The sequence below is a fragment of the Rhinopithecus bieti genome, unplaced genomic scaffold (genome assembly GCF_001698545.2).
Source record: "Rhinopithecus bieti isolate Rb0 unplaced genomic scaffold, ASM169854v2 scaffold_37617, whole genome shotgun sequence".
Classification (NCBI taxonomy): Eukaryota; Metazoa; Chordata; class Mammalia; order Primates; family Cercopithecidae; genus Rhinopithecus; species Rhinopithecus bieti.
In genome coordinates, this window is record NW_016815545.1 from 30,758 (window position 1) to 43,081 (window position 12,324).

Here is a 12,324-nt window from a genome sequence, read left to right on the forward strand (position 1 = left end):
GTGGAGCCGGCGGAGTGGAAGCAGGGCCCGCCAGGGCGCGCTGGCAGGGTGGTGAGAAGGCGGGGTCTTCTGAACGCGGACGGGGACTGTTGGAGTTGCAGGGCCTGCGTGGAGTGGAGCGGGGCGGGGCGGCCTAGGGGTGGGGCCGGCGGCCCCCGGAGCGGGGCCGGCCAGGGCGCAGAGAGGGCGGGGTGAAGGCGGGGCGTGAGGCGTGGAGGCGTGGCCTGCATGGGGCGGGGCGGGGCGGAAGAGACTAGAGGCAGGGCCTGGAAGTACCGGCGTCTCTCCCCTCTGGCGACTGAGCCAGGTGTGAGGGAGTGACGGCCGCGCATTCGCGGGAAAAGAGCGATGGGTGAGAACGCCGCACCAGGTATCCTTAGACCCCAGTGGGACTAGGAGGCCTCGAGCGAACGCCTCGCTGCCCACCCACCTGATTGGGACTGTGGAGGAGGGCGGGATGGAGCGGAGGGTTTGCCGACGGCGTCGCCCTCCTGGGTGTCGCAGCTCCTTCCTCGGCAGTCCCGGGGCGTGAGAGCGAGACCGGCCGGGAGGTAGGGGCCCCGGGACGCGGCCGCACGTGGCCTCACAGGGTTCCAGGAGCCCCTGAGTTAGCCGAGAATGCGCGTGGGGTCGGGGGCGCGCGAGTCTCCAGCCCGGCAGGGATGGCGGAGGCTGCGAGCTCTGGGGGCCGTAGTGGGTCCTGGAGTCCCACCGCCTGTCCTAAATTTCCACTCCTTCCCTGTCGCCCAGTGTGATGTTGGGCATGTACTGCAGCTCCCAGTGCCTCAGTTTCCCGCTCTGTGCAGTGAGAGTGACAGTGGTCCCACCTGCTGCATGTGTGAGGGTTTGGCACCCCTCTGGCCCTTGGGAAAGGCTAAGGAAACTGGCTGTTTACTCTGTTTACTCCTGTTTTACAGGAAAGGAAACTGAGTCTCAGGACAGTTCAGTACTTTATCCAAGGTCACTCAGCCTGCAAGTGGTAGGGTCCGGGCATGACCAGCGCATCTGCCCCAGCACATTCTAGAAGGTTCTGCCCCAGTTTAAGTGCGGTGCATGCTGTGAGGCCTGTCTTAGGTTTTTCTGGCTTAGCTTATCTTTCCCTCCTCTGGGAGTCTCCACACCCATGTCTGGCTCTCTCTCCCCCCGTAACCTTCTGGGGGCAACTAAAGGTCTGAGTCTCTCTGGACATGACCCCTGGCTCAAGCGCAGCAGGTAGAGATAAGGGGCTCAGGGAGCACCAGCTTCATGGATGAATGACGTAAGGAATGAAAGACCCAGCTCTGTCTTTCAGGTCTGATCTCAGAGCTGAAGCTGGCTGTGCCCTGGGGCCACATCACAGCCAAAGCCTGGGGCTCCCTGCAGGGCCCTCCAGTTCTCTGCCTGCATGGCTGGCTGGACAATGCCAACTCCTTCGACAGACTCATCCCTCTTCTCCCGCAAGGTGTGAGGCTGGAGCTGAAGGGAAGTCCAGGGGGAAAGTGGGCAAGAAGATGAGGGGGGAGGTCTGCAGGGGAGTGAGGAGGGTGGGGAGACAGCTGGCATAGACACCTCTTCCTACCCTCCAACCCGCTTCTCTGTTTCAGACTTTTATTATGTTGCCATGGATTTCGGAGGTCATGGGCTCTCATCCCATTACAGCCCAGGTGTCCCATATTACCAACAGACTTTTGTGAGTGAGATCCGAAGAGTTGTGGCAGGTAAGAAGCAGTGTATTTTTCAGCGCGGGGTTGCCCTGGGACACCCCCTCTTATCACTGGAGTCGGGGTAGGATCCAGGAAGCTGCACTGGCCTGGAAGTGGGGCCTGGGCTCTGGCCCCAGGTCTGCCAGCAATTCACGGGAGATCTTAGGAAAGTTGAAGAGTTTGCTTCCTCCTGTGGTTCCCCCAAGCTGGTCTCCTGGGTGGACACTCCAGATGCTGGGAAGGGATTTCCTGAGCCCGGGTAGTAGAAGCGAAAAGGCGGGCTGAGCCTGTGCACAGCCGGACGTTCTGGCTCCTTATGTTTCCAGCCTTGAAATGGAATCAGTTCTCCATTCTGGGCCACAGCTTCGGTGAGTACACTGACCAGCAGCCACATGGGCCTGGAGTTGGGCTGGGAGGGAAGGATAGGAGCTGCTGCCCCACCGCTTTCCCCTGCACTTATGAGATCTGCAGAGAGATGAGAGCATCAGATTGACCACTGTACCCTCTGACCTCAGGCAACTGCTGCAAGGGACACAGAGATGAGGGAAATGTGGTCTTTTGAGTGGTCGGGTCTGATGAAGGGGCCATCACGGCCCAGATACTGAGCCCCCAGCCACCCATATGGAGCCCCCCTCTCCCTCCACCACTGGTGGGAAGAAGCTTTAGGGTTTGCAGCTGGGGAGGGAGTGAGGGAATGTCACTCACGGCTCTTTTGTCCCCCAGGTGGCATTGTGGGCGGAATGGTGAGTAGATGGCTTTGTGTGGCCAACTGGGGGTCCATAGGGTGGGGTAGGGAGGGGAGCACAGAGGAGGAAGGAGAAGGCACCTGGGACAAGGAAGTGCCTCCTCCTGTCACAGTAATAGTCATTATGCCAGGAAGTTGGTGTAAACAGTGGAAACTCCTGGTAGAGTTAATGTTTTCACGCCCCCATACCCTGTCCCAGAGCATCCTGGAGTCCAGCCATCACCAGGGTCTGGAGTTCAGTGCTAGGTGCAGACTTGGGGGTGGTGGGGGAAGGCACACCATAGGATAGAATATTCTCCTTCTGGCCCCTTGGTCAGCACCCACCCCCTAGCCTAAAAGATGTTTCCGGGAGCTCCAGGGTCCCCTGGGAAAGGTGGGTGTGTCCTTTCCTTCTTCCCCTATTCATTCTCCCCTTCTGCTGTCCTCACAGTTTTCCTGTATCTTCCCCGAGATGGTGAATAAACTTATCTTGCTGGACTCGCCGCTACTTCTCCTGGAATCGAATGTGAGAAGCGGGGCTTTCATGCGTGCTGTCATTAGGGGGACCTGGACTCCGGGCAGTGCTCTCAGCCCTGTCTCCTTTGGTGGACATTAGGGAAGCAGGAGAAGGCGGCAGAGGGTGGGAAAGGGGAGTCAGGGACGCGCTCTCCACCAGAGGACAGCTTTCTGCTGCTTATACCCCTAGGAGTGGTCAGGAGAAGGGGTGTGGGGGACCCCTTGGAAACTGGATGTGTGGCTTGGGATCTGCAGAATGCCAGGCTGATCATGCAGTGGCAGGCGGTGGAAGAGGGCAGGAGCCATGGGTGGAGGATGTTGTAGGGCACACAGCTGGGCAGGCGCACTGCACTCACACCCAGTCAAATGCCTTTGCACTGTGTACACGTTGCACCACCACACATGACAGCCCTAAAAGTGAACTGATGGAACAAGTACTGACCCCTCTGGCCACCACTACCCATAACCAGTACTGTCCCTGCATCTGGGTCCTGGCCTGGTTGTTTACCTGCTGGGTGACCCCTGGCAAGTTACTTTGCCTCTCTGGGCCTTAGTTCCCACACCTGTAAAAATGAGGTTGGGCTCAATGACCTGGCCAGCCCTGACATCCTGTCATTTTCTTGCCAAGGTCTCAGCCTCTCAGTTGTGACACAACTCCCGTCAGTTTCAGTTTTTTTGTCTATAGAAGGACCACAGATCGGCCAGATGCGGTGGCTCATGCCTGTAATCCCAGCACTTTGGGAGGCCAAGGCGGGCGGATCACCTGAGGTCAGGAGTTCGAGACCAGCCTGACCAACATGGAGAAACCCCGTCTCTACTGAAAATATGAGATTAGCTAGGTGTGGTGGCGCATGACTGTAATCCCAGCTACTCGGGAGGCTAAGGCAGGAGAATCACTTGAACCCGGGAGGCGGAGTTTGTGGTGAGCTGAGATCGCGCCTTTGCACTCCAACCTGGGCAACAAGAGTGAAACTCCATCTCCAAAAAAGAAAAAAACAACGACCACAGATGCCATAAGGGCAAGAATCATGTCCATCTCTTTGTCACCACTCCCCAAATCCTGGCACCTAGGAAGGGCTCAGTAAATGTTCCTTGCATGAGCTCAGCTAGCTCAGGGACTATTGTGAGGATCCAGTTCACAGATGGCAGACAGCAGACACTCCCTTCTTTCTGCATTTCACCCACTGAATTGATAAGCACAGTGCCCCCGGCGGCTTCCTCCTGGGTGAGTCAAGAGGGGCATTTGTTCCTCTTGTCCTCCATTCTCAGGGGTGGGTAGATGGGAGTTGCCCCCTCTGCGGCCCCAGGCAGTGGGCCCGAGGCTGTCCTCACAGAATGAGCCACGCATCCTGGGGGAGCTCGGAAACCCCAAAACGGCACCCTTTCCGCCCCCCCTTCCTGCCACTGAGAATGACGGCATTTGTTGAACCAGAAGAAATTGCCAACCCCGATGGTTCATGGCCTCTGGGCCCTAATTTCATGCCTTTGCAAAGCACTTAGCAGTTGACACAGATTCCCCTTCCTCCCCATCATTCCACCTGATTTCTTCAACTGCCCCTGGCCGCAGGCAAGACCAGGCTGGCTGTGACTGAGACGAAGCAGAGACTCGTTCAGAATCGCAGGGCTGACTAGCCAGGGCTGGGTCTGTGTGCCCTTTGCCGAGAGGGGCTCAGCGAGAGCAGAGGGCAGGGCTGGGAGGGGCGGAGGCCTGGTCTGCAGCCTGGATCCCTGCCCACCCAGCCAACTGTGCCTCCTTAGGAAGTGGAGAACTTGCTGACCTACAAGCGGAGAGCCATAGAGCACATGCTGCAGGTAGAGGCCTCCCAGGAGCCCTCGAGCGTGTTAAGCCTGAAGCAGCTGCTGCAGAGGTGAGTTCCTGGTGTGGATGGGGAGCTGTGGGGTCCATGGGAGGACACCCTGTGAGACGTGGGGAAGCTCCTCTCTCCCTCTCACCCAACATTCCTGTTTCTCTCTGGGGTCACACTGAGCACCAGGCTTCCCAGGGTCTTCAGGGACGTTATCTCCTTTCCCTCTGCCCCTGCTCCAGCCATGCCCCTTACTTACTCCAATACCCTCCCCACACCTCTCAGCCCCCGCCTCTCCCCGAGCACATGCTGCTTCCACACCTTCTCTCCCCTCTGGGACTCCAGCCTGGGCTCCCTTAGCTGGAATTCTCCCCGGTGCTTGCTCACTGGCTTCCCCACTCCTGAGGGCCTCAGCTGGGAACTCTGCCCTTACACCCCCAGGCGAGCTGTCCCTCCCTGCCCTGCAGGTAACCACACTGTCCAGTAAGAGCCTACTGACTCCCCTGTTTCCCGAGGCCTGTGATCCCCGCAACCCCCACTATGGCTGACTTGGTCATGTTTATGCCTCCTGCATCTGGCAGTGGGCCTGGTGGGTCGGAGCTCCACACATATTTGTTGTCTGAAAGAGGAGAAGCCCCCCACTGCCCCACCACACGCACGCGCGCACACATACCCTGCCGCTGTAAATATGCCATTGAAACACGGGACACAGTCCAGGCGCAGTGGCTCACACCTGTAATCCCAGCACACTGGGAAGCTGAGGTGGAAGATAGCTTGTGCCCAGGAGTAGAGACTAGCCTTAGCGACACAGTGAAACCCTATATCAAAAACAAAAAAAAATTAGCTGGTCACGGTGGCACACGCCTGTGGTCCCAGCTACTCGGCACCCTTAGTTGGGAGGATTGTGCAGCCCCAGGAGGTTGAGGCGGAGACCCATGATCATGTCACTGCACTCCAGCCTGGGTGACAGAGTGAGACCCTGTCTCAATTAAAAAGAAGGGTCGGACGCAGTGGCTCAGGCCTGTAATCCCAGCACTTTGGGAGGCCGATGCAGGTGGATCATGAAGTCAGGAGATTGAGAGCGTCCTGGCTAACATGGTAAAACCCTGTGTCTACTAAAAAATACAAAAAATTAGCCGGGCATGGTGGCGGGCACCTGTAGTCCCAGCTACTCGGGAGGCTGAGGCAGGAGAATGGCGTGAACCCGGGAGGCAGAGCTTGCAGTAAGCCAAGATTGCGCCACTGCACTCTAGCCTGGGCGACAGAGCGATGCTCTGTCTCACAAAAGAAGAAGAAAAAAAGAACACAAAAAACCACGGAACACATGCACCCTTTGTGGGTGACCTCCCTTTTCCTCCCTTTCACTGCACTTCTTTTTTTTTCTTTTTTTTTCTTTGAGGCCAAATCTCGCTCTGTTCCCCAAGCTGGAGTGCAGTGCGATAATCTCAGCTCACTGCAACCTCCGCTTCTTGGGTTCAAGTGATTCTCATGCCTCAGCCTCCCAAGTAGCTGGGATTATAGGCACACACCACCACGTCCAGCTAAGTTTTATATTTTTAGTAGAGATTTTACCATGTTGGCCAGGCTGCTCTCGAACTCCTGACCTCAGGTGATTCGCCCATCTCAGCCTCCCAAAGTGCTGGTATTACAGGCATGAGCCACCATCCCCGGCCGCCCTCTCCTTTTCATCTGACGTCCTCTGACCTCCTCTTTATTGGCCTCCAGGCACCCAGCATCCTTCTGTCTCTCCCAGGTTACTGAAGACCAATAGCCACTTGAATGAGGAGTGCGGGGAGCTCCTTCTGCAAAGAGGAACCACAAAGGTGGCCACAGGTAAGGGACTCCGCTGTCCAAGGCCGTTGTATATTTGTAACTATTCTTACTGAGGATGTCAAGGACTTGCCCTAGACTAGGCAGGATACTAAGCACTTTGCAAATAGCATCTCACTGAATCCCCCTCCTGCCTCACCCTCATCCCATTTACAGCAGGAGAAACTGAGGCTCAGTGTTGCCAAGTGACCCGGGCGAGGCCATACAGCTACTGCACATCCCAGAAAGCCACACTCTGGGAGAGTTTGGTCAAGTGTCTTGGACTAAATGTTGGTGAATGTTGCGGCCATGCTCTGCTCGACCTGGGGTGGGTACCCAGCGTCAGGGGCAGGCTGTGAGGACATACCAGGGGCTGAGTGACTTAGGAGAGGCTTTTCACAATGGAGAGGTGGAGGTGGTGTGTCTTGGCTTCAGAGAAGCTTCTGCCACAAGCAATTTCTGCACTTTGCTTTTTACCCAGGAATTTTTTTTCTTTCGTTCGTTCTTCTTTTTGAGACAAGGTCTCACTCTGTCATCTAGGCTGGAGTGCGGTGGCACCATCGTGGCTCACTACAGCCTCTACCTCCTGGGCTGCTCCAGACATCGTCCCACATTCAGCCCGTAGAGTAGTTGGACTACAGGTGTGAAGCCACTGTGCCTGCCCAGGAATCTTTCTAAGGTGCGCTGCAGGCCCCGGCTCAGTGAGGCTGCCCGTGAGCAAGAATCCACTGTCCCTCTCCTCAGTGGGGCCAGACCCCCAGCATCACAACTCCAGGGTCTGCCCGCTCACAAATGGCGCCCCTGGAGTTGAGCAAGGAGGAGTCCGGAGCAGTAGGCCTAGACCTGTTGGAAGAGACAGCAGATGATAAACCGGTCAACAGGCACATGAGCAGTTGGACATTCTCTGGATATAACGAAGGAAATACACAGTGTTCTAGAAGAGACTCGTGGCAGGTCCTGCTCCAGAGGGGTGGTCCGGGAGGCAGCTCTCCCAAGGTGAGGGAACAGCTGGAGGGAGATAGTGTCGTCGGACGGAAAATGTGCTGAGTTGAGCGTAACAACCTGGCTTCCTGACACTGCCCGCTGAGTGAACCTGGGACAGTCCTTTCCCTTTTAAACTCCCCTTGTTTACTCAGGTGACAAGCAAGGTCTTGGGTTTTTGCGCTCATCGGATCAGGCAAGGTGGGCATGTGCCTTCCCTTTATAAAGTGCTGAGTGATGCAGGGGTCAGAAACTCCGGCACCTGGGGGCGGGGTGGGGGTGTGTTGTGGAGTCCACCATGCCGGCTGGAGGGAGGCTATGGGATGCGTAGGGTCTTTGAAGCTGGAGTCAGCCCACCGTGGCAGGCAGCTGGGCCAGTGCTAGTCAAGTGGGAATTCAGTCTTGTGTGGCCAGAATTTCCAGTTGCTCAGCTCTGCAGTTGATCTGCTGAGTTGTGGATTTTTAGGTGTCATGAATCCAGAAATGGATATGAGTGTCTAAAGAGCGGCACCTGTGGGTTGTTTTGGCCTCAGTTGCCAGTTTGGGACCTGCTGGGTCTTTGTGATCATCTCTGAACCTTTATCTCGCTTCCCTGGAAACCCATCATGGGGAGGGGAGGTCAAGCACCCCGGGCCCAGGCTTCCTGGACATGCCTCACAGATGGCTGACCTAGGGAGCCCCAGGCACAGAAGTGAGCTAATCTGTGATGAGGCCGGGGAATCTGATTAGGTCCAGATCACAGGAAACAGTGAATGCAGGATGCTGACCAGGAATCCCTATGTGGGTGTCAGGGGGGTGAGGGAACAGGCAAGAGGGAGGGCTGAGAAGGAGGTGACCCCCGGGTCTGGGGAAGCTGGCTGGAATGTTGTGTGCGGACGAGCCCTCTACAGCAGTTATGGCCTTTTGGGACCCAGCTGCTGTAAATGAAGGAAATAACCTAAAAGAAGACAGTACCCAGACCCCCACCCAGTGCCTCAAGGACTATGTCAGTTCCTCCCAAATCCTTCCCTCCAGCCCCAGAGCACCTGAGAGTTCACATTCTATCCTCCCCCGCCCCCATCATCCAACCTGATCCCTCCAGAATCTGGAGCTTAAACCACCAAGACACGTTTCCCCATAGTTCCGGAGTTCAGGGTCCAAGGTCAAGGCCTTGGCAGGGCTGGTTCCTTCCGAGGGCTGTGAGGGAGAATCTGTTCCCGCCTCTCTGGCTGCTGGGAGCCTCTGGAGCCCGTTGGCTTGTCTGTGAGGTTCTCTGGATGGGTTACAGAGTGCGTGAGGAGGGGAGGGCTTGTGGAGGAGGCAGAGTCGGGAGGGCAGCGAGCATTGCTGGAGAGGCTGCAGCTCCACTTCCTCTTCTGAATAGGAGGGTCTGGGTGGGCCTCATGAGAAGGTGACTTTTGAGCAAAGCAGTGCAGGTGTGGGAGCTGCTCCTACGGACTCCAGGAAGAGAAAGGAGCTGGCAGGACAGGCCTGGAGGTGTGAGCGGGTGGTGCAGGATGGGGAGAGAGCAGAGGAGATGAGGTCTTTATTTTCTCATCTAAGTTCAAGGCGCACAATACTGGCTTTGTGGAAACCATCTTGAAGTGTTCCCATGAAGGAGGGAGGAGCCCACTCTGCCTGTGGTGCCCTAAGGACAGAGGGATAGTCTGTGTCCGTATCTGGCCCCTGGCCAATCATATTCAGACGTGCCTGTAATCCCCGCATTTTGGGAGGCCAGGTAGGAGGATCACTTGAGGCAGGAATTCAAGACCAGCCTGGACAATATAGGGAGACCTCCCCATCTCTACAAAAAATTCAAAATTAAACGGCATCACCATGGCGGCGCACCTATGCTCCCAGCTACTTGGGAGGCTGAAGCGGGAGACTCACATGAGCGCAGGAGTCGGAGGCCTCAGGGAACCATGATTGTGCCACTGCACTCTAGCAAGACCCTGTCTTTTTCCTGTGTTTTTTGTTTCGTTTTTTGTTTTTAAAAATCAGGGTCTTGGCCTGTCACTCAGGCTGGAATGCAGTGGCATGACCTTGGCTCACTGAAGCCTTGGCCTCATGGGATCAGGCGATCCTCCTACCTCAACCTCTTGAGTGGCTGGGACCACAGGTGTGCACCACCACACCTGGCTAATTTTTGTATTTTTCATAGAGATGGGGTTTCACCATGTTGCCCAGGCTAGTCTCGAACTCCTGAACTCTAATGATCCTACTGCCTCGACCTCCCAAAGTGCTGGGATTACAGGTGTGAGCCACCGTGCCCAGCCAACCCTGTCTTAAAAACAAAACAAAAATAGCTGAGCCCTGAAGCCCCATGCTGTGGGGATGGTTCAGATCTTCATAAGCTGGGCTGCATTCAGGTTGCAGGTATGATTTGTTTAACTTGTGCAGTTTAAACAAAAACATTTGGTATGGGGGGAATTTTGAATAGATTGCCCAGATTTTATTTATTTTTCTTGTGCTCTTTTATTTTTTGGAGGAAGGGCACAAGGGCCCTTATTTTAAATGGAAATATTTTATGTAAAGGTACAGATTTCTAGGCCGGGCGTGGTGCCTCATGCCTATAATCCCAGCATTTTGGGAGGCTGAGGTGGGCAAATCACCTGTGGTTGGGAGTTCGAGACCAGCCTGACCAACATGGAGAAACCCCATTTCTACTAAAAATACAAAATTAGCTGGGCTTGATGGTGCATGCCTGTAATCCCAGGTACTTGGGAGGCTGAGGCAGGAGAATTGCTTAAACCCGGGAGGTGGAGGTTGCGGTGAGCTGAGATCACACCATTGCACTCCAGTCTGGGCAACGAGAGCGAAACTTCGTCTCAAAAAAGAAAAGAAAATATGTGTTTTGTGTGGCTTCTGGAATTTGAGTCATAGTTAAAAGGTCATGCTTGACACTAATACTATTTTGGGTCTGGTACTTGCATTTAAATATTTACTACATTGGATTCTTATCTGGTGTACAGGGTGAGGTTTGAATCTGACTTCATGTTTTTCCTGATGGCTCCTCAGCTGCCTAATGCCATTTTTAGACAAGTCTGTCTTTACCCTGTTCACGTAAGGGGCTGCCTTGGTCAGACACTGAACACCCATCTGTACTTGGGTCTGTCTCTGACTGCCTGTCCCACACGCTTTAAGTTGAGGCCTGACAGAGGATTTTCTTTTGAGATGGAGTCTTGCTTTTGTTGTCCAAGCTAGAGTGCAATGGCACGATCTCGGCTCACTGCAACCTCCACACCCCAGGTTCGAGTAATTCTCCTGCCTCAGCCTCCCAAGTAGCTGGGATTACAGGTGTCCGCCACCATGCCCGACTAATTTTGTATTTTAGTAGAGATGGGGTTTCGCCATGTTGGCCAGGCTGGTCTCAAACTCCTGACCTCAGGTGATCCACCTGCCTTGGCCTCCCAAAGTACTGGGATTACAGGCGTGAGCCATCGTGCCTACCCTGAGGATTTTCATATCTGACGGGACCGTCTCCCTTCATGGCTCTTTTACAGAATTTTCTACTAGTCTTTTTTTCTTTTCCTTTTTTGAGACAGGGTCTTGCTCTGTTGCCCAGGCTGGATTTCAGTGGCAGGATCTCGGCTCACTGCAGCCTCTGCCTCCCTGGCTTAACCCTCCCACTTCAGTCTTCCCAGTAGCTGGGACTACAGGCGTTTGCCACCATGACTGGCGAATCTTTCAGCTTTTTGTGTAGAGATGGGGTCTTGCTCCATTACCCAGGCTGGTCTCAAGCGATCCTCCCACTTCGCCCTCCCAAAGTGCTGGAATTACAAGTGCCTGACCTCCTGCTATTCTTGCCTGTGTAATTTTTCCATGTGAACTTTAAAATCAGGTGGTTTAGGCCCCCCCATACAAATCTTGTTGGTATATCATATATGTATAGTTTAGTGTTTTTTTGTTTAATTTTTTGAGACAGAGTCTTGCTCTGTCACCCAGGCTGGAGTGTAGTGGCACCATCTCAGCTCACCACAACGTCTGCCTCCCTGGTTCAGGCCATTCTCATGCCTCAGCCTCCCGAGTAGCTAGGACTACAGGCGCCCGCCATGACACCTGGCTAATTTTTTTGTACTTTATTAGTAGAGACGGGGTTTCACCATGTTGGCCAGGCTGGTCTCAAACTCCTGGCTTTAAGTGATCCACCCGCCTAGGCCTCCCGGAATGCTGGGATTACAGGCGCAAAACACAGTGCCCAGCCCATATATGTATGTTTAAATAATAAAGTAGTCTTAATAACAGTAACCTGTGCACCCATCACACAGCTAAACAATGACACAGCACCCGTTCCTTTGAACCCTCTCCAGCCCCTCCTGGGCCCCACCCAGAGGTAAACACCTGTCTATTCATTCAGCGAGCACTTTGGGAGCCCCTCCTATGTGGCAGGCACAGTTCTTGGTCCTGAGGATACAGCTGTGAACAAGGCAGACCAAACTGTCCTCGTGGAAGCTGAACTCTAGCAGAGGAGAGAAGCAGTCAATAGGCAAAGGATGAAGTGCCTTAGAAAGTGCTATGGGGGCTGGGCGTGATGGCTCACACCTGTAATCCCAGCACTTTAGGAGGTGGACAGGTCATCTGAGCTCAGGAGTTTGAGACCAGCCTGGTCAACATGGCAAAACCCCGTCTCTACTAAAAATACAAAATCAGCTGGGCGTGGTGGCGGGTGCCTGTAGTCCCAGCCACTCTGAGGTTTGAGGCAGGAGAATTACTTGAACCTGAGAGGCAGAGGTTGCAGGGAGCCGAGATCACATCACTGCACTCCAGCCTGAGCGACACAGGGGAACTCTGTCTCAAAAAGGAGAAACTGCAATGGAGAAAATAAGAA

At 54.8% G+C, this 12,324-nt stretch overlaps 1 protein-coding gene across 1 annotated transcript in view; it reads left to right on the forward strand.

Moving 5' to 3' along the window:
* Positions 1–310: 310 nt before the first annotated feature.
* LOC108516075 (serine hydrolase-like protein) overlaps positions 311–12,324 on the forward strand; it is a 20,858-nt gene continuing 8,844 nt past the window's right edge. Inside the window, exons 1-8 of the mRNA XM_017853383.1 lie at positions 311–352; positions 1,292–1,441; positions 1,584–1,697; positions 2,009–2,050; positions 2,406–2,425; positions 2,858–2,932; positions 4,681–4,790; positions 6,481–6,596. Coding sequence (XP_017708872.1) covers positions 349–352; positions 1,292–1,441; positions 1,584–1,697; positions 2,009–2,050; positions 2,406–2,425; positions 2,858–2,932; positions 4,681–4,790; positions 6,481–6,596 — 631 coding nt within the window. The 5' untranslated portion in view covers positions 311–348. The remainder of the gene's footprint in view (positions 353–1,291; positions 1,442–1,583; positions 1,698–2,008; positions 2,051–2,405; positions 2,426–2,857; positions 2,933–4,680; positions 4,791–6,480; positions 6,597–12,324) is intronic.